At 30.3% G+C, this 22,787-nt stretch overlaps 2 protein-coding genes across 5 annotated transcripts; both read right to left on the bottom strand.

Moving 5' to 3' along the window:
• Positions 1-2,485: 2,485 nt before the first annotated feature.
• Positions 2,486-7,359, bottom strand: LOC113873227 (probable protein phosphatase 2C 64). Of its 2 annotated transcripts, none has more exons than XM_027511268.1 (5): positions 6,972-7,359; positions 6,005-6,482; positions 4,979-5,346; positions 4,110-4,346; positions 2,486-3,143 (listed from the first exon to the last, which is right to left on the bottom strand). In XM_027511268.1, the coding sequence occupies exons 2-5, from the start codon at positions 6,321-6,323 to the stop codon at positions 2,889-2,891; spliced, it is 1,179 nt and encodes a 392-aa protein (XP_027367069.1). In that variant the 5' UTR covers positions 6,324-6,482; positions 6,972-7,359; the 3' UTR covers positions 2,486-2,888. The 2 variants fall into 2 exon arrangements, with proteins under 2 accessions (XP_027367069.1, XP_027367070.1); XM_027511269.1 differs by having other exon boundaries at positions 2,621-3,143; positions 7,239-7,309.
• Positions 2,506-14,503, bottom strand: LOC113873228 (probable protein phosphatase 2C 60). 3 transcript variants are annotated; one of them, XR_003505933.1, is made up of 6 exons: positions 14,215-14,503; positions 13,239-13,716; positions 12,228-12,595; positions 11,122-11,358; positions 9,604-10,025; positions 2,506-2,727 (listed from the first exon to the last, which is right to left on the bottom strand). XR_003505933.1 is itself a non-coding variant. In XM_027511270.1 (5 exons), the coding sequence occupies exons 2-5, from the start codon at positions 13,555-13,557 to the stop codon at positions 9,771-9,773; spliced, it is 1,179 nt and encodes a 392-aa protein (XP_027367071.1). In that variant the 5' UTR covers positions 13,558-13,716; positions 14,215-14,503; the 3' UTR covers positions 9,394-9,770. The 3 variants fall into 3 exon arrangements, 2 of the variants coding, with proteins under 2 accessions (XP_027367071.1, XP_027367072.1); XM_027511270.1 differs by lacking the exon at positions 2,506-2,727 and having other exon boundaries at positions 9,394-10,025; XM_027511271.1 differs by lacking the exons at positions 2,506-2,727; positions 14,215-14,503 and having other exon boundaries at positions 9,394-10,025; positions 13,239-13,935.
• Between the last annotated feature and the right edge of the window lie 8,284 nt (positions 14,504-22,787).

Below are 22,787 nucleotides of genomic sequence, written 5' to 3'. Positions count from 1 at the left end.
TAACAAAGTACTTAAAAATATATGATGTTATTATTAGTAGTATTAGTGAGTTAATGGAAATATTATCCTTAAAAAATGTACCATTAGCAGTAAATATCCTAAAATAAACTGCAAGTCTATAACTTGACTACACAGCAATAGAGGGGAGAGAGAGAGAGAGAGGGAGGTAGGGGCTCGAGAAAGAAGGGTTCTTTCTAGTGTTTGGCAATATCCACTTGATACTTGAGTACGGCCATGGTGAGGCATTCCTTGTTAAAAAGAGTAGAATGGCATAGAGAGTAGAGAGATTAAAAATAAAACACATAAAAACAAAAAGAAAAAGTTATTATTTATGGGAGTAAAGAGTGAAGGTAAGAGAAGGACACAGATGCAGGGAAGAGTGAAGGGTGGTGGTGACTTGTGAGTAAAAAGAGGAGTCAAACAGAGAGAGAAAGAGGACTTTTTGACCTAAAAACACATTTAATAGTAAAATTGTTAAAAAAATTAAAATAAATTGTGCTACACACTGAAGTGTGACATGTATGTATTGTGTATTTTTTTAACTTTTTTTTAATACTTTTACTGTTTAAATGTTTTATTTTAATATTTTAATTTTAGATTTCTCTATTTAATAATAATGTTTTAAAAATTAACATGTTTTTAAAATTAATTTATTTGGGCCAAAAAAGGGCGAGAAAGAGAGAGAAAACCGTTCCACTACACCAGAGGATGGTTTTGTTTTTGTCAGTAAACGGTGTCTTGGTTTCCGTTTCTTTAGACTCTAGTCTTTGTCTTCTAATCCTCTTATAATGAGAGAATAATTGTGTTTATTTATACCATAAAATAAAATCATTCTCTTTTATTTATAATATTAATTGATATCATATATATTATTTTAAATATGTAGATAAATAAAAAAGTATTTTATTACATAAAATAGAAATGTATTTAAAGACACATATTGAAAAGTTAAAATTAAATGTTATATTTTAAAATACTATTTTAAATTTATAAAAAAATATTTATTACATATTTCTTTAAATATATATTAAAAATATTTTTTAATTTCTTAACGTATCCCATTAAATAAAATAAATTCTGATCCAGTGAAGGTTTAGCACAACAGATACATGGCAGTCAGAGATGTCTCATAGAAATGTTTGCATTAATGACGAATTTATCCCTTAGATCAGATGCCCTGCCTCACTACTGGTGGCTAGATTTTCCCAATAAATATTTTCAGCCCTAACCCCTAACCCCTAACCCCTAACCCCTAACCCTAACCCTAACCCTTTTATATTCTATTGCTATTGCTAATATCAACCTCAGTTTATGTCACTTAAGACACAATCATAATTGATTTAGGTAAAATAAAATTATTATGGACAATAAAATCTTCCTTTCCAGATTATAATCTATTTTAAAAATATTTATATTATTTACTTATTTCAAAAAATATTTATTTTTTAATTAATTTTTAAAAAAGTCATAAATTTTAATAATTTTGTGCAGTGTAAAAAGAACTCACACAGCATCAATAATAACAATAGCAGTTGCAGTGACCATGCACTGTTTAATGTTTCCATTTCCAACCAAATCTAAAACTATAATGCATGGCATCATCGTAGCTGATTAATTTGAAGAAGAAACAAAGTAAGCTTTCCAACGAATGAAGAGAATAATTCCCCATAAGGACATAGCCATTTGTCAAGTGATCAAAACAAGATGAACCCTTCTCATTTACATTCAGCTATTCCTAATCGTTAAAATCCATTTTGCTGTGCCTAAAACTATCTACTCTGTCCCTGCTTTTGTTGCCCCACCAATCACAATTGCAATCTTTTTTATCCTCAAAAAATTTTCATTTTAATACTACCAAATTTTTAAAAAATAGTAAGATTAATTTTATATGTATTGATTATCTTTTATGTTCCCTCTTCAAAGGTAGTTTTATTTCATCATTCAATTAAACTACTTTTTCTAAGTTTATTTCCAAATACGTGAACTTTTTAGGTCGATTTTTGTATATGGATCCCCAGCAGTCAACTTTTCATAGTCATAAATCTCCACTATTCATTTTACTTTTAAAATTTAACAAAATTAATTAAATGGAAGGAAAAAACAAAGTTGAATCATTGAATGATGAATGCAGGAAAAATGACTGCAGAGGATCCAGGTCCTCAATTCTCTTATAATCATTTATGCAACAACATTTTTTAAATAAAATTTCAAAAAATGAAAGAAACGAAAAATCTCCCTATGAAGAAGCCCAATAGATGTTTATTTCATATTGGAGGGCATATATGTAACGTTGTTCAATTAGTTTCGTCCCATTTTAAATTTTGACAACATCGATTTTACTAATATTGATTTTAAATTATAATTCAATAAAAAAATTTACATTAAAATGCATATCATAAAGTGTAAAATTGATTCTAGTACTAAACCAATCAATTGAATATAACAATGAATACATAAGATCACATCATGCAACATCTACGTGGTGCATTTGCATGGTAATTTTACTGTATCCACTCTCCAGCACCTGAAGGCTAAAAAGAACATACTCTGCAATGCAAGATAGCAACAGTTTCTAAATCACAAATTGTAATGGTGAAAAGGATATGTAAGTGAACAAAGTAAAAAGATAAAATGGTGCCAAGGCAACTCTTATAATGGTCATCAGAATATCTCTTCTGTTCTCTTGGTTTGAGGGAGAAAAGAAAAAGAAAAAGAAAAAACAAAAACCTAAACATGAGTATTAGTATTCTAGTAAGTAACAGTTCACATTCAAAGAATTGAAGTGCTGCTCCTCTGATTGCTATTTGAAGATAACTTGTATTCACACAAGAAAATGATACAACAAAGAAAAAGAAAAAAGATACAACTTTAGATGAGGTAGCACCTATCTATGTTGGTGTGGTACAAGGTGCCAGTGTGTTATGAGGCAGGTTGATACCACCCCCTCTCACAGAAATACTAGGAAACTTCACAGTGCTTGCCCTGCTCATGACATTTGAGTCAAGATACACAACAATGACTGTGATATCATCATGGAAATGTCGACGAACTCCACGGTCGATTTTCTTTAGATCTGAATACCTCATTTCTCTCTTCTTTGCTGCTTCTTGAAGTGCAGTTTTTACCAGCCTCCTTGCACTTCCCTGAAAGAAGGATGGAAGATAAAACATGAGTCCATTTTGCACTACCTGGAATTCTTCAGAACCTCATAATATATAGTAAGAATGAAATGTTAATAAATTGTTTTCAAGCCACATGCTGGAAAATAATTTATGTGTCATGCAATAGAGCAACTTAACCATATTATCCGACACCAATATCTTAGTCATCTATCTAAGATTATCCAACGGATTATCTATAGCTTGAAGGCTAATTTGCACTATCACATTTGATTATAACAGACCATTTATTTTGCAAAGAGTTATTCAAGTCAAGGGAAGGCTAAAATTTCATAATGAATTTCTCTATGCATTATTATATCAGACAACTCTTTTGTTAGAATTTAAGAACAGTATCTCAGTAACTTAAATATTGCATGATTACCCAAAAAAGGCCATTAGATTACACATCTCATATGGAAAAGCGCTCCACTCTTAACTCTAATATTGACATTTTCTTTATATAGAATTACTTTCACTGTTTTAGGCAAACTCAATTTGCAAAGGCTGCTGAAAAAAAAAAAACATTTAGATTGCTTAGCTGCATCAACTCAAATAAATGCAACATACTTAATCGATATAGGTGTACATCATAAAGCTTATGGACAATTTTCGTGGCACTAACTTCCATTTTCTGGGAAAGATACATGTCCCATCATCTTAATGGACATTATAACAACAACCAAACCTTATCCCCACTACATGAAATTGGTTATATAAATCACAGGTCACACGACGTCATTGAAATCGGTCAAAAACCAAATTCACCATCTTAATGGCCATTGTATATAACAAAATTCAACCTCATCTCCATGGAATAAAATAAAATCACAACAATTTTTTAAGTTTCCAGTCTAAAAGAGATATAAATGTTTTCATTTTAATCTTACTGGTAGTAAAATAAGTTATATGACACCCTCTAGTATGGTCAAATTTAAGTTTGTATCTTACATAGCGGGGATTGTTTTGAACTATATCAACTGCTTCTTGATTGCTAAGGTGCTCCCAGAGTCCATCAGATGCAAATATAATAAATTGATCAACTGGCTGCAAATGATGCACTGATATTGATGGTTCTGAGCTCAGTATTGGCCTCTTGAATGGCTCACGAAGTCGAAACTTAGAATATAGTGGTTCTCTATTGAACTCAGCCTTTTTCAAATATACATCACCAATAGATCTAGAAACCTGAAAGGGAAAAAATATTTTAGAATATATAATGTAATTCAATTGAGAGAGAGAAAGATGTTTCAAGCCAAGTTTAGTTTGCTAAAACAAAAATATTAAGCACTGAATTAAATACATTAATGCATCTTGATAAAAGTCAGTGATGACAATTGACAAAGCCCAGGGTTTAATAGGAAGTACCAAGAATTAGATATGACAAGCCCAAGGCCAAATTTCATAAAGTAAAGAAAGATACAAAGGCATCAGTAACATTACTCTTCACAGAATATTATAAACAACATTTATAAAATGATGTAGAACAGAATTACAGAATGGCAAGGGAACAAATCTTTCTGCTCTCATAACTTTTAAAAATATCATAACTGTCATGATAAAATTAACCCATCTAACATATATAAACTGAAATGAGGAGGAATTATGCTGTTGTACTAAGACCACTTCAATAGCTATTCATTACAACCAATAGTTTTCTGGATTTATAAAGTCACGATGTATACCATAGAATTCATGCTATTCAATAACATAAAAAGTCTGGTGAAGTTGAGAACAAAAATCTCTTTCCACAAATAAACTTGACAATTTTATCTATCTCTCATCAAGAAAAGCAATGTTATTAGCTGCAAGCGACTTACTTGAATAAGGCCCTTCACACGCCATACATTATGCTTTAAGACAACAATGTTTGGATCATCAGGGTGCAAAGAATGCAGCTCCTGTCTTATAGACTCTATTGATGCATTGTGCTCTGTTGATAATTGCATGGCTAAAACCTCACCAGTTGCCTTGACTGCTCTTCCCAAAACAGCCCGGGAATCCCCAAGATTTGCTATATAAAGGGTTCCATTACAAATAACACCAACCAGACAGCATGACCCAACAGCCGCAATTTGTGGTGTTATTGCCCACTGTCTAGCGACCACTGACGTAAACCCCTCTTCTGTTGCTTGGAGTGCCTTGCGAATTACATCTGCTGACATTGATTGTTGCTCTGAAGTAAATCCTGAAATTTAAAATAGAGAAAGTATCTGTTTAATCAATAGTTGATAATCATGTGCAGAGCAATAGTTCAAGACACAAATAAATCCACGAATGACAGAGATGCAACTGAACACAGATATTGATAATAACAATTTTCTTAGTCTCGATTCTGCATAAACCTGACACTTTTTATAGCCTTAATTCATCACATACAGATAGAATGATAGCAAAAAAATAATGCGAAGGAAATCATCGTCAATTGCCACTTTTGGTAGACTTGCACCAAAAGAATGAAACCTCACCACCTATGGCATATCAATTTATCTGGTAAATAAGAAAAATAAAAGAAAGAATGAGTCTCACGTTGGCACATACTGGTTTCACACAAGGAAAAAATCTCGTCAAACATTAAAGCAAGCAACAGAATCCAAGTCCAAAATATTATATTCTCTACTCTTTCTAGCTGAAAAGGGTCTAGGTAAAATGGATTAGGTGACTGCTTTTCTTCCCCTGGCTATATCTATGACAATTCTTTGAATTTTTGTCCAGTTAAGAAGCAAAATTGACTATAAAAGGTTTGGAACCCATAAAGCAGATAAAAAAATATAACAATGCAAGAAGTCAAATCTTTGCAATACAGAAATGGTTGAAGAATTTACTGGTCTTGTTGTCAAACTTACTCTTGAGATGGGGAAATAGGTGATTGTTGATAAACCGCGATGTCTCAGGCCCTCCATGCCCATCATAGACACCAATGAAGGTACCATAAGGGCCAGATTCATTGGAGCACAAACTGCCTGATTCAATCTGGCTCTGATCTTCCAGCAAGTTATTGGCTTGGACTACAGCCATTGAAAATTCACCATTCGAGTGCTGCCCCGAGTCCTTGTACCACAAAAGCCCATCCTGTCTACCTCCAGCATCTGAACCTGAGCGTGCAATTCCATCCGAACCTGGCTGAAAGCAGGCCCTCAAAAAGTTCATCAACTCCGATAACATCCCTCATTTCACCAAACAACCGTCAAGGATTTCCGCATCGATCAACTACCCCAAAAAACAAGTTCCAACCCCAGAATTTTCATACACTGTAGATACACACAGTCCTGCACTCCTCACTAGTCCACCACAGTGATGATGATTATGTTGATGCACAACAAACTACAACAGCATCAACAAACAAATACAGTTAAAATCAATTATGGTCTAACTTCAAATACAACCCCATACTCGTATTTATGAACTAGAAACGTTCAAAACAAACTGTTTTTAACAAAATGATTACCCACAAACTGAAATTAGCTTCTCCAATTAAAAAAAAAAAAATCAATCTTTTTGGTTTCTTATAATCGCAACAAGAACTACGACCACACAGAACAGCTAAATATGAAAAATTCAACAAATTGGAAAAATTCTTTCTTTTTCTTGAAACGTCAAAACGCATTTTTTTCACATACAAGCTTTGGGGCAGCAGATTGGAAATCCCTTGTTCACATTTGCATTGAAAACAAACCCCCTAAAGTTATACAAGCTCAATCCAATCCAAAAATGACACCAAGATAGTACTTTCATCATCATATTGTACGGCAACAACAATAACATAGTCACAAGTCAAAAAAAGATTAAAAATAGTATGGTAAGAGATCTCACCCTACAATTGACTATTGATTATTACAAACTATTCAAGGTGAAGAGGGAAGTAGAGAGTGTGTGTGAAATCATTAGATCTGTGGATCCATCAAAGGAACAAAAGTGGGTCTTTTTCTTGGAAGGTTTAGTTTAGGAGCAAAATAAAAGGGTAGGAAACCGTTCAAGAAGAAGAAAAAGAAGAAGAAAGAGTGGTGCATGAAAGAGAGAATTGAAAATTGAAGAGTGTGAAAGTTTGGAGAAAGTTTGAAGCTTTTTTTGTTTCCTTACGATTTATCTCTGAACTGAGAGGAGAAGTCCCATAAAAAGAGCAACAATGGAGAACTTGCCTTGAAGCCAGCAAAGCAAAGGTCCAGCTATGGGCTCCACACTTGAAAGAACTAGAGAGAGAGAAAAGACACTCAATGAAATCAATTTATGAACTATCGAATTTTTTAATACAATTACATTTTTAACCGCTTTTATATATATGCTTATTAAAGAATTTTTTAAAAAAAAATGTGTGATAAGATAACTGTCATCATAAAATAATGTGCAATATTGTGTTTTATATCATATTCTATTATTTTAATCTTGTGATCTTTAATAAATGTATGAAATATGGTTTGGCTTGTAATTGTTATTTATGATCATCCACTTAAATTCGGAGGTATGAGTAAATTATCCTTTTAGTTGTGATTTGAATTACCAATTAATCTTTGTTTTTTATAATTTATTAAAATATCTTTTAATTAAAAATATTATTTAATTTTTAACATATATAGTTGTTAATTTTTTCAATTTTTTAATTTAAATAATAGATATCTTTTAATAAAAGTAATTTTTTTCTAAGTTAAATAAAACAATTATGAAAACTAAACTTCTATCTCCAACTATTTAATATAATGATATTTAGTGAGACTTAATGTCACATGTAGTAATATAAATTATTTTAATATTTATCATTATTTAAATGTGAATTTTTTTATTAAAATATACTTTTGTAGAAATAAATTATATATTTTAAATTATTTTACTTTCCAATAATAATATAGTTAATAGTTAATGGTTATTCAATTTTTTTTCACTCTCTGGTCATTTATCTTTTTAGTTTTGTGATTTTTGTCCACCTGATTAAATTATTCATACAATTGAGTTTTGATTTTTTTTCTTCTTATTCATATTAAATTTATTGATTTATAACAATCAGTTTTTAATTCACTTTTATTCTTATCATTTTTTTTTATCAGATTATACATATCAATTAATATATTTGATGTTTTATTAATTTACATCTATAGATTTTTAGTATGTCCTTATTTGTATGGATTTTATCAACTTATATTTTATAACAATTGTTTTCATTTCTAAAGACGACGAGCACAGTTAAACACAACATACCATTCATTGAAAGTCGTGTAATATAATAACATCAATTACATCTAAAAATAGTCGTTATAATAATAAAAAAGAAAGGGAAAACAACTGTTTAATGTTTCAATTTGCAACCAAAAGTATAACGGAGAAACCACATGGAATCGAACAGGACCAACCTTAATAGTTTATGCATGCCATCAATTTGAAGAAGAAAACAAAGGGAAGCTTTCAACGAATCAAGAAAACAATTCCCCACAATCTTCTCATTTCCATTGAGTTATTCAAAGTCGTTAAAAGCCACTCTGCGGTGCCTAAAACCATCTAATTTGTGCCTGTTTGGTTGGCCCACCTATCACAATTGCTGCAGAAACTATAAGATATTAAGTAGAGTTATTTGGCAATTTTATTTATCCTCAAAATATTTTCATAATGAATATATAGAAGCAAATATTTTTTAAAAATTAACTGAGATTCAGAATTTTGATAAATATTTATATTCACACTTTAAAAGTAAGTAAATTTCCTGTAATACACTAGATCCAGTTTGGTTATTAATAGGGTGAATAGGTCTGTTATTTTTAGAAATGTCTCTTATTCATAATCTCGGTGTTTTTGTTCAAAAATAAAATATTATTAAAATTTTCTGATGAAATAGGATGAATTGAGTTAATATTTTATCTTATCATTCAAATAAACTTTTTTTTTGTTTAAGTTTATTGCCAAGCACATGAATATTTTAATGTGGAATCTTTTAAAAATACTTCTTTGAACAATATTGAAAAAATTATCAAATATGAAAGAAATGAAATATCTTAGTTGAACAAGTCCAACTTATGCCTATTTCACAGGGAGGAAGAAGACTCGTGGGTATATGTAAGGTTGTTCTATTAGTTCGCAATTTCACTAAGATTGATTTTAAATTATAATTCAATAAAAAAATTTACATTAAAATGCATATCATAAAGTGTAAAATTGATTCTAGTACTAAACCAATCAATTGAATATAACAATGAATACATAAGATCACATCATGCAACATCTACGTGGTGCATTTGCATGGTAATTTTACTGTATCCACTCTCCAGCACCTGAAGGCTAAAAAGAACATACTCTGCAATGCAAGATAGCAACAGTTTCTAAATCACAAATTGTAATGGTGAAAAGGATATGTAAGTGAACAAAGTAAAAAGATAAAATGGTGCCAAGGCAACTCTTATAATGGTCATCAGAATATCTCTTCTGTTCTCTTGGTTTGAGGGAGAAAAGAAAAAGAAAAAACAAAAACCTAAACATGAGTATTAGTATTCTAGTAAGTAACAGTTCACATTCAAAGAATTGAAGTGCTGCTCCTCTGATTGCTATTTGAAGATAACTTGTATTCACACAAGAAAATGATACAACAAAGAAAAAGAAAAAAGATACAACTTTAGATGAGGTAGCACCTATCTATGTTGGTGTGGTACAAGGTGCCAGTGTGTTATGAGGCAGGTTGATACCACCCCCTCTCACAGAAATACTAGGAAACTTCACAGTGCTTGCCCTGCTCATGACATTTGAGTCAAGATACACAACAATGACTGTGATATCATCATGGAAATGTCGACGAACTCCACGGTCGATTTTCTTTAGATCTGAATACCTCATTTCTCTCTTCTTTGCTGCTTCTTGAAGTGCAGTTTTTACCAGCCTCCTTGCACTTCCCTGAAAGGATGGAAGATAAAACATGAGTCCATTTTGCACTAAACTTTTTACCTGGATGTCTTCAAGACCTCATAATATATAGTCAAAAACATATGTTATTGTTTTCAAGCCACATGTTGGAAAATATTTTATATATCACGCAATAGAGCAATTTAAGCATATTGTAGGTGACACCAATATCCTAGTCATCTTTCTTCTATCTAAGATTATCCAACGAATTTGCTATAGCTTGATGGCTAATTTGCACAACCACATTTGATTATAACAGATAATTTATTTTGCAAAGAATTATGCAATTCAAGGAAAAGGTTTTACATTCCAAAATGAATTTCTCTATCAAAAATTATATCTAAAGAAAAGAGAAGAGGTGTCTAAACCTTGTGTGTACATATGTGTGGTAAATAGAAGTAATTACAAATCTAATCATATACAATCAAATCTCCTATTCAAGGTAACGGCTATTTCTAATTACAGTAATGGTTATTTACATATATCAACACATGTTAAATATGCCTTCTAAAATCAGACAACTTTTGTTGTTAGAATTTAAAAGAACAGAAGTTCTGTAACTTGAGTACTGCATGATTATTCAAAGAAGTCATTAGATTACACATCTCACATGGAAAGACAATCGGCTCTTAACTCTATAATATTGACATTTTCTTTATATAGTATTACTTTACAGGTTACTGTCTTCTATTCGTCACATTCTCCAATATTTCCACTGAACTATACTGTATGCAAGAATTCACTATTTTTGATAAATTCCATTGCAAATGCTGTAGAAAAAAACATTTATATTGCTTAACTGCATAAGCTCAATTAAATGAGACAAATGATATTGGAGTGCATCATAAAGCTTATGGACAAATAAAAGGCCATTAACTTCCACTTATAGACTGGCAACTTCTCACGGCAAAGATATTGGACATTATATATAACCAAAATTAATCTTGTTTCTATGGAATAAATAAAACCGCTATAATGTCTTAAGTTCTCAGTCTAAAAGAGAAAAATATATTTATTTAATCTTACTGGTTCTGATATAAGTTTTATAAAACTATCTTGAATGGCCAAATTTAAGCATGTATCTTACACAGTGGGGATTGTTTTGAACTATATCAACTGCTTCTTGATTGCTAAGGTGCTCCCAGAGTCCATCAGAAGCAAATATAATAAATTGATCAACTGGCTGCAAATGATGAACCAATATTGATGGTTCTGAGCTCAGTATTGGCCTCTTGAATGGCTCACGAAGTCGAAACTTAGCATATAGTGGTTCTCTATTGAACTCAGCCTTTTTCAAATATACATCACCAATAGATCTAGAAACCTGCACGGAAAAAAAAATATTTTAGAATAGATGATGTAAATCAATTGAGAGAGAAAAGGATGTTTCAAGCCAAGTTTAGTTTGCTAAAAAATTATTAAGCACTGAATTAAATACATTAACCATCTTTATAAAAGTCAGTGATGACAATTGACAAAGCCCAAGGTTTAACAGGAAGTACCAAGAATTAGATATGACAAGCCCAAGGCCAAATTTCATAAAGTAAAGAAAGATACAAAAGCATTAGTAACAATACCATTCACTAAATGTTATAGACATAGTATTTGACTTCATTAGATCAAATTATTATGGAATTATAATAAAGAAATTACTAGAACATAATTACAGAATACCAAGGGAACGAGTCTTTCTGCTCTCATAAATTTAAAAATATTTTAACTGTTGTGATAACATTAATCCATTTAGCCCAGCATCTGCCATATAGCAACTGAATTGAGGAGGAATTATGCTATCATATTAAGACCTGACCACCTCGATAGCTATTCACTGCAACTGATAATTTTCTAGTTACATAAAGTCATGTTGTATACCATAGAACTAGTGGAATTGGGAAAAATAATCTCTTCCCACAAATAAACTTGACACCGTTAGTTTTCTATCTCTCTCCACCCCCACCCAAGTCTCTTTTACTACTGCACAACATAGCTCTGTATTTCTGAAACCATTCTTCACATCCTAAGAACTGAAATTTGTGCTTCCATCTTTGGAAGGTTATAAATTTAAAATGATATTAAGTGTTGTGAAGTATTTATCATTGTGCTCTCTACAACATGTACACGTAGCAGCTAGAATAGACAGATAACTGGCTCTAGCATCAAGAAAAGCAATATTATTAGCTGCAAGTGACTTACTTGAATAAGGCCCTTCACACGCCAAACATTATGCTTTAAAACAACAATGTTTGGATCATCAGGGTGCGAAGAATGCAGCTCCTGTCTTATAGACTCTATTGATGCATTGTGCTCTGTTGATAATTGCATGGCTAAAACCTCACCAGTTGCCTTGACTGCTCTTCCCAAAACAGCCCGGGAATCCCCAAGATTTGCTATATAAAGGGTTCCATTACAAATAACACCAACCAGACAGCATGACCCAACAGCCGCAATCTGTGGTGATATTGACCACTGTCTGGCAACCACTGACGTAAACCCCTCTTCTGTTGCTTGAAGTGCCTTGCGAATTACATCCGCTGACATTGATTGTTGATCTGAAGCAAATCCTGAAATATAAAATAGAGAAAGTATGTGTTTAATCAGTAGTTGATAATCATGTGCAGAGCAATAGTTCAAGACACAAATAAATCCACGAATGACAGAGATGCAACTGAACACAGATATTGATAATAACAATTTTCTTAGTCTCGATTCTGCATAAACCTGACACTTTTTATAGCCATAATTCATCTCATAGCTGATACAATGACAGACAAAAAATACTGGAAGGAAATCATCCTCAATTGCCACTTTCGGCAGACTGGCACCAGAATAATGAAACCTCACTACCTATGCCCTATCAATTTATCTGGTAAATAAGAAAAATAAAAGAAATAAGGAGTCTCTTGTTGGCACATATTGGTTTCACACAAGGAAAAAATCTTGTCCCCAGGATGTTAAAGCAAGCAACATAATCCAAGTCCAAACTAATAAATTATCTAATCTTTCTAGCTAAAAAGGGTCGAGGTAAAATGGATTAGGTGACTGCTTTTCTTCCCCTGGCTTTATCTAAGACAATTCTCTGAATTTTTGTCCAGTTAAGAAGCAAAATTGACTATAAAAGGTTTGCAAGCCAGAAAGCAGATGAAAATATAACAATGCAAGAAGTAAAATGGTTGAAGAATTTACTGGTCTTGTAGTCAAACTTACTCTTGAGATGGGGAAACAGATGATCATTGACGAACCGCGATGTCTCAGGCCCTCCATGCCCGTCATAGACACCAATGAAGGTACCATAAGGGCCAGATTCATTGGCGCACAAACTGCCTGATTCAATCTGGCTCTGATCTTCCAGCAAGTTATTGGCTTGGACTACAGCCATTGAAAATTCACCATTCAAGTGCTGCCCCGAGTCTTTGTACCACAAAAGCCCATCCTGTCTACCTCCAGCATCTGAACCTGACCGTGTAAATCCGTCCGAACCCGGCCGAAAGCAGGCCCTCAAAAAGTTCATCAACTCCGATAACATCCCTCATTTCACCAAACAACCGTCAAGGATTTCCGCATCGATCAACTACCCCAAAAAACAAGTTCCAACCCCAGAATTTTCATACACTGTAGATACACACAGTCCTGCACTCCTCACAAGTCCACCACAATGATGATGATTATGATGATCCACCACAAACTACAACAACATCAACAAACCAATACAGTTAAATTAATTATTGTTCAACTCCAAACACAACCCCAACCTCGTACTTATGAACTAGAAACGTCCAAAACAAACTTTTTTTCACAGAATGATTAGCACCCACAAACTGAAATTAGGAATTAGCTTCTCCAGTGAAAAAAATCTTTTTGGTTTCTTATAATCGCAACAAGAACTACGACTACACAAACCGCCAAAGATGAAAAATTCAACAAATAGGAAAAAAAATTCTTTTAATTGAAAGGTCAAACCCCACTTTTTCCAGATACCAGCTTTGGGTCAGCAGACTGGAAATCCCTTGTTCACATTTACATTGAAAATTAAACCCCCCCCCCTCTCCCCACAAGTTACACAATCTCAATCTAATCCAAAAATGACACCAAGATAGTACTTTTACCATCATATTGTACGGCAACGACAATAACATTGTCACGAGTCAAAAAAGATTAAAAAAAGTATAGTAAGAGATCTCACCCTACAATTTGACTATTGATTATCACAAGCTATTCCAGATGAAGAGGGAAGTGAAGAGTGTACGTAAAATCATTAGATCTGTGGATCCATCAAAGGAACAAAAGTGGGTCTTTTTGTTGTATGGTTTAGTTTAGGACCAAAGGAAAAGGGTATGAAACTGTTGTAGAAGAAGAAAGAGTGGTGCATTAAAGAGATAATTGAAAATTGAAGAGTGTGAAAGTTTGGAGAAAGATTGAAGCTTTTTGTTTCCTTATAATTTAACTCTGAACTGAGAGGAGAAGTCCATAAAAATAGCAACAATGGTGAACTTGCCTTGGAGCCAGCAAAGCAAAGGTCCAGCTATGGGCTCCACAGTTGAAAGAACTGGAGAGAGAAAGAGAAACACTCACTCAATGAAATCAAATTATCAACCATCTCATTTTTTTCATAATTTTAACCGCTTTTTTTTATTTTACAACAAAATATCTAATAAAAAAATCAATCAATCAATCAATCAAAACTTGTGTGGTAACATAATTAAGATGATAAGATAATTTATTTACTCTACGGCCTTATAAATTGTGATATAACTGTAACTAATCTCGTGATCATTAACAAGTGTTACGCAATACTGTTTATATCATATTCTGTTCTATTATAAATTTATTTCTGATCATTAGTTTAAATCTTGGGTTATGCTAATAATTATTTAAGACTAAGAGAGAAAAATGTCTTGGCAATTTTTTTAATCTCCATACATTTGACTTATCGTTAATCGTACGTCAAAGTTTGCAACATAGAAAGAGAAAGGATGAAGTTCCACAAACATCCATCTTGAGAAACATCTTTTGTTATTTTTATCTATTATTGTTTTATTTTATTAAGTTACAAACACACGTAAATGTTTTATATAATAATCTTATATTTAAGTAGCATGTATATACATAATTCTATCGTATGCATGAGCGTTGGCTTGTTTGTATTTCAAACTTTCTATTAACAACTTGTAAAATAATTACAACTTAATTATATATTTATGATGCTCGCTAATTACAAGTTTTACTTTACTCTTATCCTATTAGTTTTGCATAAAAACAGTTATGGTGATAAAAGTGAATATATATACACAAATTTAGTTACTTTAAATAGTTAAGACTTTGAAATATGTATGTAAATTGTATTCTTGAATGTGGGTTTTGATTTTTCTGAAGCACTGTAAAGTTTTGACTTGGTGAGCATCTTTTATCAGAAAGAATATGCTGTAGTAAAACATGTTCAGGTACTAATACGCAATTACAGTTGAATAAAAGTGTTCACAATTTAAACTTTTATTGTAATTATTTAGGTTATGTTTCTGCTAATCTCCCAAGTGGCCTCTCATCTAACAAAATTAGAGGTATCGTTCCCTTCTTTCTATTTTAACAAATAAAAAATATTTAAATACCTAAACTGTTTTTTAAAATTAGTAGGTTTTTTTTTTATTATCATTATTACAACTACAATTATGAGAATGAAGAGTGTAATATTTTCTACCTAAACCTACCTAAGTATTGAAATTGCATGAAAGAAGAAAGTTTCAATTCAAAATAGACATAGTTTGTAGGAAAAATTACAACACAGCCATCAAATTGTTGAGTGGGAAAAATTATATAGGAGAATTGACATGTAGCATCTTTTTTGGACATATTGTCTATATATTGCAAACATTGCATGTAAATTTTTTATTTTATTTTGGTGAAAATGTTTCTTTTTATAATTTATATATAATATAATTTTGTATAAAATTCTTATTGCTAATGCAATTTTATTTTATTTTTGTAAAGTGTGAATTTGTTTATAATACAAATGCTTAGACATGAAACTTAAACATTGGTATGTTTTTACATAAACCATATGCTCAATATGTACAACAAACAAAGATGTCTCTCTCTTAATAATAATAATAATTATAATAATAATTTCTTACTTAGAATAATTCATCAAGTCAGACACTGTATTTCAAATGAGAAAAGAGAACGCTAACAAAGTTGGTAACATTGGGATATGATAGTATGTGTATATGAAATTTGTCAATAGAATTAAATGTTTCGAAATCAAACATTTGACTTGTTTTTTCAAAAGCTTTAATTTGACAATAACAACGACATAGCACTGCCTCATATACGGACAATCATACACACAAAAACGCTACCATTCATAATTTTGTCAAATTTTCTTATGTTTGAAACCAATATCTTGAATTTTTTTAATGTTTAAGTTGAGAATTTATAGTCAATTTTTTGAATTAAAAATAATAAATTATACAAAATTATTAATCTAAGTTTTTGAAACTGATATTGAGCTTCTAAAACCTTTTTTTTCATAAAAAAGATAATTAATTTTTATTTAAAAATATTATTTATTACATTTTTATATTATTAATGTAATAAATACATTTTTTAATAAAATCTTGTCAGTTTAAATTTCTTATCATCAATCTAATATTAATCTTTTTCTCAATCATGTTACAAAAGTTTTTTCTTTAAAAGGTTAACAATAACCTAACATTATACTTGAGTTTGTTAAATATTTAATAATAATTCACTCAAACCCATAAATATATATATATATATATATATAAAATTTTAAACGCATATTTAATATAAAATAAAATAAAAAATATATATAATAAAGTTTTACTTAAAAATCACAAAACATTATAAGATCCAATATAAAAACTATATTTTCTAATAAAAACTTATTATATGCTATTGAATCTTTAGTGTATGCCCGTGAGAAAATCGTTTTAAAAAGGTGTTTTTCTTTTTTTATGTATCAATTTAAAGAAACATATAATTTTTGTGCTCATATAAAAGTTTAAGAATAACATTAACAATTAAACTTTTATATATAAAATATTTGTTTTTAAACGAAATATTATAATAAATGACAAAGCAGTAAATATAACAATTCATTATAACAAAATTGGTTTATTAAAATATAAACAAAAACCAAGACAGTATAAAAGAGAAAGAATTCAAAGGCAGCACAAATTCAAAAAGAAAAATTGTATATTGTCTTTGTATTGTAGAGTGGGTTGCATGGTTTATGAAATTGAATGAAGCTCGTTCATTAATGAGCAGAGTCTCCAGTTGCATGAAGTAGCTGCCATTTAAACATGGATGATGAATTCATGATAGGGAATATATATATAAATGTGTATTATTAGGTATAGATAGCGTGCACTGTTTATAGTCTAGCCAAGATAGATGCGAGCATAATCCATCACCACCACCCACACTTAGAAAAGGAAAATCTATTATCCAAATTTGGTGGAACTTTTAGGTTCTTCATCTACATGGATCACATGCAATATCTTACTTATATATAGAATGCTCACAATAAATATTAAAAACAAATCTTAGATGGTTTCGATTTTCTGGTGGTTACCCACCCAATCGAACAATATTAACTATAGATTTTGTGTTGTACTTATGGCATATATCAAATGAAAAAGATGATAAAGGGGCCAAGTTATGATATTTATACACTTAAAACGTTTTCTAAGAAACAAACATGTATTAAATTTATGCAATTTTCTAATTTTTAATTAAATATATTTATTTCATCTAAATTCTAACTATATTTTTACATTCATTGATTCTTAAAATTACATATCATCTGTTAGTTAATTTATGTGTTTGGTGATTAATTAAATACGTTTTTAAAAATGTTAAAGAAAATTATAATAATTAAAATTAAAAATTAAAAATTATAATAATCGAGTTTCTTCTTGTCTTCCGTCACTGTGAAGTTATTTCAATGGTCGTGACAAGTCCGTACCCTCTTGCCCTGTTTTTTGAGTTTAGAATATTTATATGAATTTTTTATTTTTTTTTATCAATTGACGTATCTTTTGAATTTTTGAAAGAAAATAAGTGGTACGCATGCATGTACGTGATTCATGATTCAAATTTCAAAGGCCAATGTGATATATACTTTTCCAATCATGTCAATGAAGAGCAAAATAATTTTTATATCACTCGTGAAATCAAAATGAGGGCATAATTAATATAATTAATAACAATAAAATTGAATAATTTAATAAAAACAATTAAAAAAAAAGGGAAATAAGTTTAATTAAATATGAACTACCGTTCTTCCTCAGATACAATTATTGTTTGGGTAGGCGAGAAAAGGTTGACAAATATTTTGGGAACAAAATGTCTATATAAGGTTTTATTCATTTAAAAAAGCTTGGTAAATTAATTAATCACCTTTTTTTTTTCAAATAATCATTCAATTAAACTAAGATTATAATTCATTTCCAAATGAAAATTCCTATGGTACTCAAATTCAAGTCAACCAGAAAATGTAAACAAAATTCATTAATCAAATTATAAACCAATCTTTCTCGCAAGATTGGTTTGAAGACATGTAGTTGCCGAAATATCAGGCTATGAACAATTTGACACATAATTAGAAATATATCATTTACGTAATATTTTGGAGAGTTGCAAGTGATCATTTCCTGCAAGTTCCTTAATCAATTAATGGTTACAGACTCTAAGCCTACACTAGGTAATTAAGAGTACATAGAATTATTATTGGAAAATATACAAAAATAGTTTAAAAGTTTTGTTAACTTGATTAAGCTATTAAAAGTTTTTTTTTTTTTTAAATTATTACATTGAGAATATCAAAATACAATAAATGTTATATTTTTAATACAAAATTATTACTATTTTTTATTATTAAAACCACTCCTTAAAATTAAAGTTATCAAAATTAAAAATAATTAGGACATGAACATTTTCTATAATAATTGTCGATGTGTCTAATATATAAGAAATATAAAGATAAATATAGTGAACACTCAGCTGTTAGAAAAAGTAATTTATAATGATTTGTGTTCAAATGAAATTGTGAAGCGACATTGAGTTTTAACTAAAAACAAAGGTTGCGAGACAGATACTGGGCTTAAACAACAAGATAAAAGGTGGAAAGTATCAGTCAGGTTCTGAGCTTTAATAAAAAGGTAAAAAGTGTCAATCAGATCCTGGGCTTTAAAAGAAAAAAAAAATGTGACAGTCAGATGCTGAGTTTTGATAAAAAAATAAAATGTGCCAATTTGATTCTAAGTTTTAACAGAAAAGAGAAAGGTGTCAGTTTGATGCTGGGCTTTGACTAAAATGTGCCAGTTATGTTCTAGATTTTGACATAATAGTAAAAAGGTATCAGTCAGATTATAGGTTTTGACAGAGAAAGAAAAAATGTTAGTCAGATTCTGAACTTTGACAATAATTATACCTTTTTTTTAATCAATTTGGCTTTGAATGAATGAAGGATCATGAATTAAATAAAGACGTTTCTACATAAAAAATTCACCCATTATCCACATATATGGATACTATATTTTAAAAATAGACTCTTTCTTGAAATTGCAACTTCAATTCTTATTAAATAAATGCCAAAAATATAATTGAGTTTGCAAAAAAATAATAGTGGTATATATGTTTTAAACCACATATTTAATCAAGCACTTATAATTATGTCAATTTCAATCACTTAATTCAATTTTATTAAAAATAAATAAACAGTTTACAAAGGGTATAAGTCTTGTTGGCTTAAGTACAAGTAAGTTGAATTTAAGGTGCAGAAGAGAATATTTTTTGGTTTTGTGCATAACAAGATTTCAAATAGTGATTTAGTAATATACATAAACAATGGTTCAAAAATTGAATAAAGACACAATTATTTAATTTATATTTCAGTGCTTTCTTAAAGATTTTTTTATTTGCAACGTGTTTTAGCATTCTAAACCTAATGATTTTTCAATTTTTGACAAGCCATCAAAGTTACATACCATGGTTGCATATGATCTGAACCAGCTGTGCCTGCTCCACAAATGTTTCTTCACGAGCTTCCTTGTTGGAAACAAGAAGCAGGGAAAGTCATAATAATACTGTATAAAGGACTATTCATTTGCAATTTTTTCTCTAATGGAAGTTAACTTCAAAATTAGCATATAGTTTTTTGCTCTAAATATTAGGTGAATACTATTCATGTTTCACTACAAATTTGTGCATCTTAAAATTTGTCAATACTTGTACTATAAAATAAATTTATATAAAATAAAATAAATTTATATAAGCTCTGTAAAAACTCTTCCAAACATATGTTTAATTTGTACAATGACGTGCCTCACGACACTATGTTACTTATGAATATACCAGCATTTGTTGAAAAAATTGAGGATGACTTGTACAATAATGCTATTATATAAACAACATTTTACACGTAAAGATTCATGTATATATTCTGATAGTGAATCAAAGTTATTTACACCAATTTACGTACAGTCCAACAACTCTATGTTTGTTTTTGAATATTACATATAAACATAATTATAAGTCCATAACACTAACGTGACGTGCACAATATTTAAAAAATTAATATCACAGTTCGTAAACCTCACGACCCTTCCAACAAGTTTCCTTTTTTCTCTGTCGAAATTAATTAGACAAATAAGCACACAGAAACTAAACATATAGCGAGCAAACAACCTACAGTAACAATTCAAAAGATGCAAAATAAACCTTCCCCAGAAAATGCATATTGTGTTATTTAAATATATATATTCTTGGCTAAAAGTTTCTTTCGCTGAACTTTCAGATATTTAACACAGTTACGTTTAGTTAAATTTAAACTCAAAATAATAAGCTACAATAATTCTTACTGTTCATTCATGTGTTGGAAGATATGTTTCCAAATATGTATATAATACTATTAGGTTATCTTAATATGAATATATTGTATTATATATGCAAATTCAGGCATTGGCATGGCATGGCATGGCGCATGGATTGATATGAGAAGTGATAGGGAAAGGTAGAGAAAAATGGCAGAAGAAGCAGCAGATATGCCCCTTTACCTAACATATAAAATTAAATATGTGTCACAGTGGCAACCCAATATCTTATGACTCATTGATTGAATTTACTTGTCATTTTGTTGCATGATAAAGAGTGAATCCAGGCTCACAAGAAGAAAAACTGAGCTGAAAAAGGTTGTGGTGGGGCTATGGTAGTGATTAAAAGTACTGCACAAATCCAGCATTATTGGCACTGGCCATGGATTGAGTTGAATTGAGCCCTCTATATAAAGTGTGCCACGTGAACACAATAAGACATCCCTTTGATTTCATATGTTCCCTTCTTCTGTGCTGCCTCTTCGCTTAGTGGATAATCCCAAACAAAAGCACATCAAAATATTCATTCATTCCAAGTGATTGAAATATTATAAATTCCATCTTCTTGGTTCAAGTGGATTCTTCTTATTCGACTAATATAATTGAGTTTACTTTTAAATTTAATCTCTATTTCCACACCGATTCTCATTTTAGCATACACTTTGGTCATTTTATGAAAAAATATTTATGAATTAGTTATTGCTATTCATTAAAGGTAAAATAGTATTAAATTTGGTCTCAACGTACTTGATATTATTTTTTATATATATCATTTTCGTATATAAATTTTAAAAAAAGTAAAGAATAAAATTATAATTATAATCATGGATACGTTCGCCCTCACATGAGAATTGAAGATACATATTTATATATAATATGATTGAGCAAGTTGAAACTTTGATTTCTCCACTTCATAGGTTTATGATTGAGTGGTTTGCAAGGTACGTGGCCCATTTCTTCTTTTCTTCTCGAGACTAATAATTTCGCAGCTAACGTACAAAATAATAATTTTCTTTCGATTTTTCTCCCTTTAGGTTTGCATGTCAAACTAGAAAGAAATAAAATTGTACTCTCAAAATTCTAAGAAAAGTAGGAAGAAATAACATAGTTGAGCTTGAAACATGGAAATTTCGTTGAGGGCTCTTAATGTAACGAATCACCGACAGAAGAATAGGAATGGACAGATGTGGATCATGCTCTTTCAACTCACAGTCATGTCTCGATTGAGGAACCAATGTACCTAGTCTTTGTTAAGCTTCCTGCATTCATCAAAATGGTCCACGTACACCACTGTTTTTTTTTTATCTGCACTAATTAGCTTTCTTTTTTATAGAAATTTGTTTTTTCTTTGTTAAAGTGTATTTTAAAATGAATTCCTTTTTCTTCATTCATATATAGGAGATACGAATGTTAAATGTAAAATTGAATTAGATGTATATTAAAATTTAAAAAACAATAAGGAAATTATAACTCTCTTGTAATAAAGTTTAAATTAAAATTTATTATATCATTTTTTAAAATTATAAAATAATCTCTTAAACTTAACTCTCTTGGGTCTCTGCTGAAGAAGGTACGTGAACACATCCTGCCAAGATATGTGTAGCCAAAACGTTAAGGGCTAGTCCAACACACAATACTTGTGGTGTGTATAATTGTATATTTATTCGAAAACTTGCTAAAACCGCATTAAATTATATTTTCATATAAAGTCTATAGTTTACAGTGTTAAAATGAATTTACATTCCATTGGATTTGAAGTCAACACAAATACATGGACATTGTTAGTGGATCTCATTTCAAGGAAAGTAATTTAATTGAGAATAATAAATTATATATTATTTCTTGTACCCAACATCATCAAGGT

Source organism: Abrus precatorius, unplaced genomic scaffold (genome assembly GCF_003935025.1).
Source record: "Abrus precatorius isolate BTA unplaced genomic scaffold, Abrus_2018 Scaffold7, whole genome shotgun sequence".
NCBI lineage: Eukaryota > Viridiplantae > Streptophyta > Magnoliopsida > Fabales > Fabaceae > Abrus > Abrus precatorius.
The sequence above is the reverse complement of the archived record's forward strand: the minus strand, read 5'-3'. Positions and strand labels throughout refer to the sequence as shown.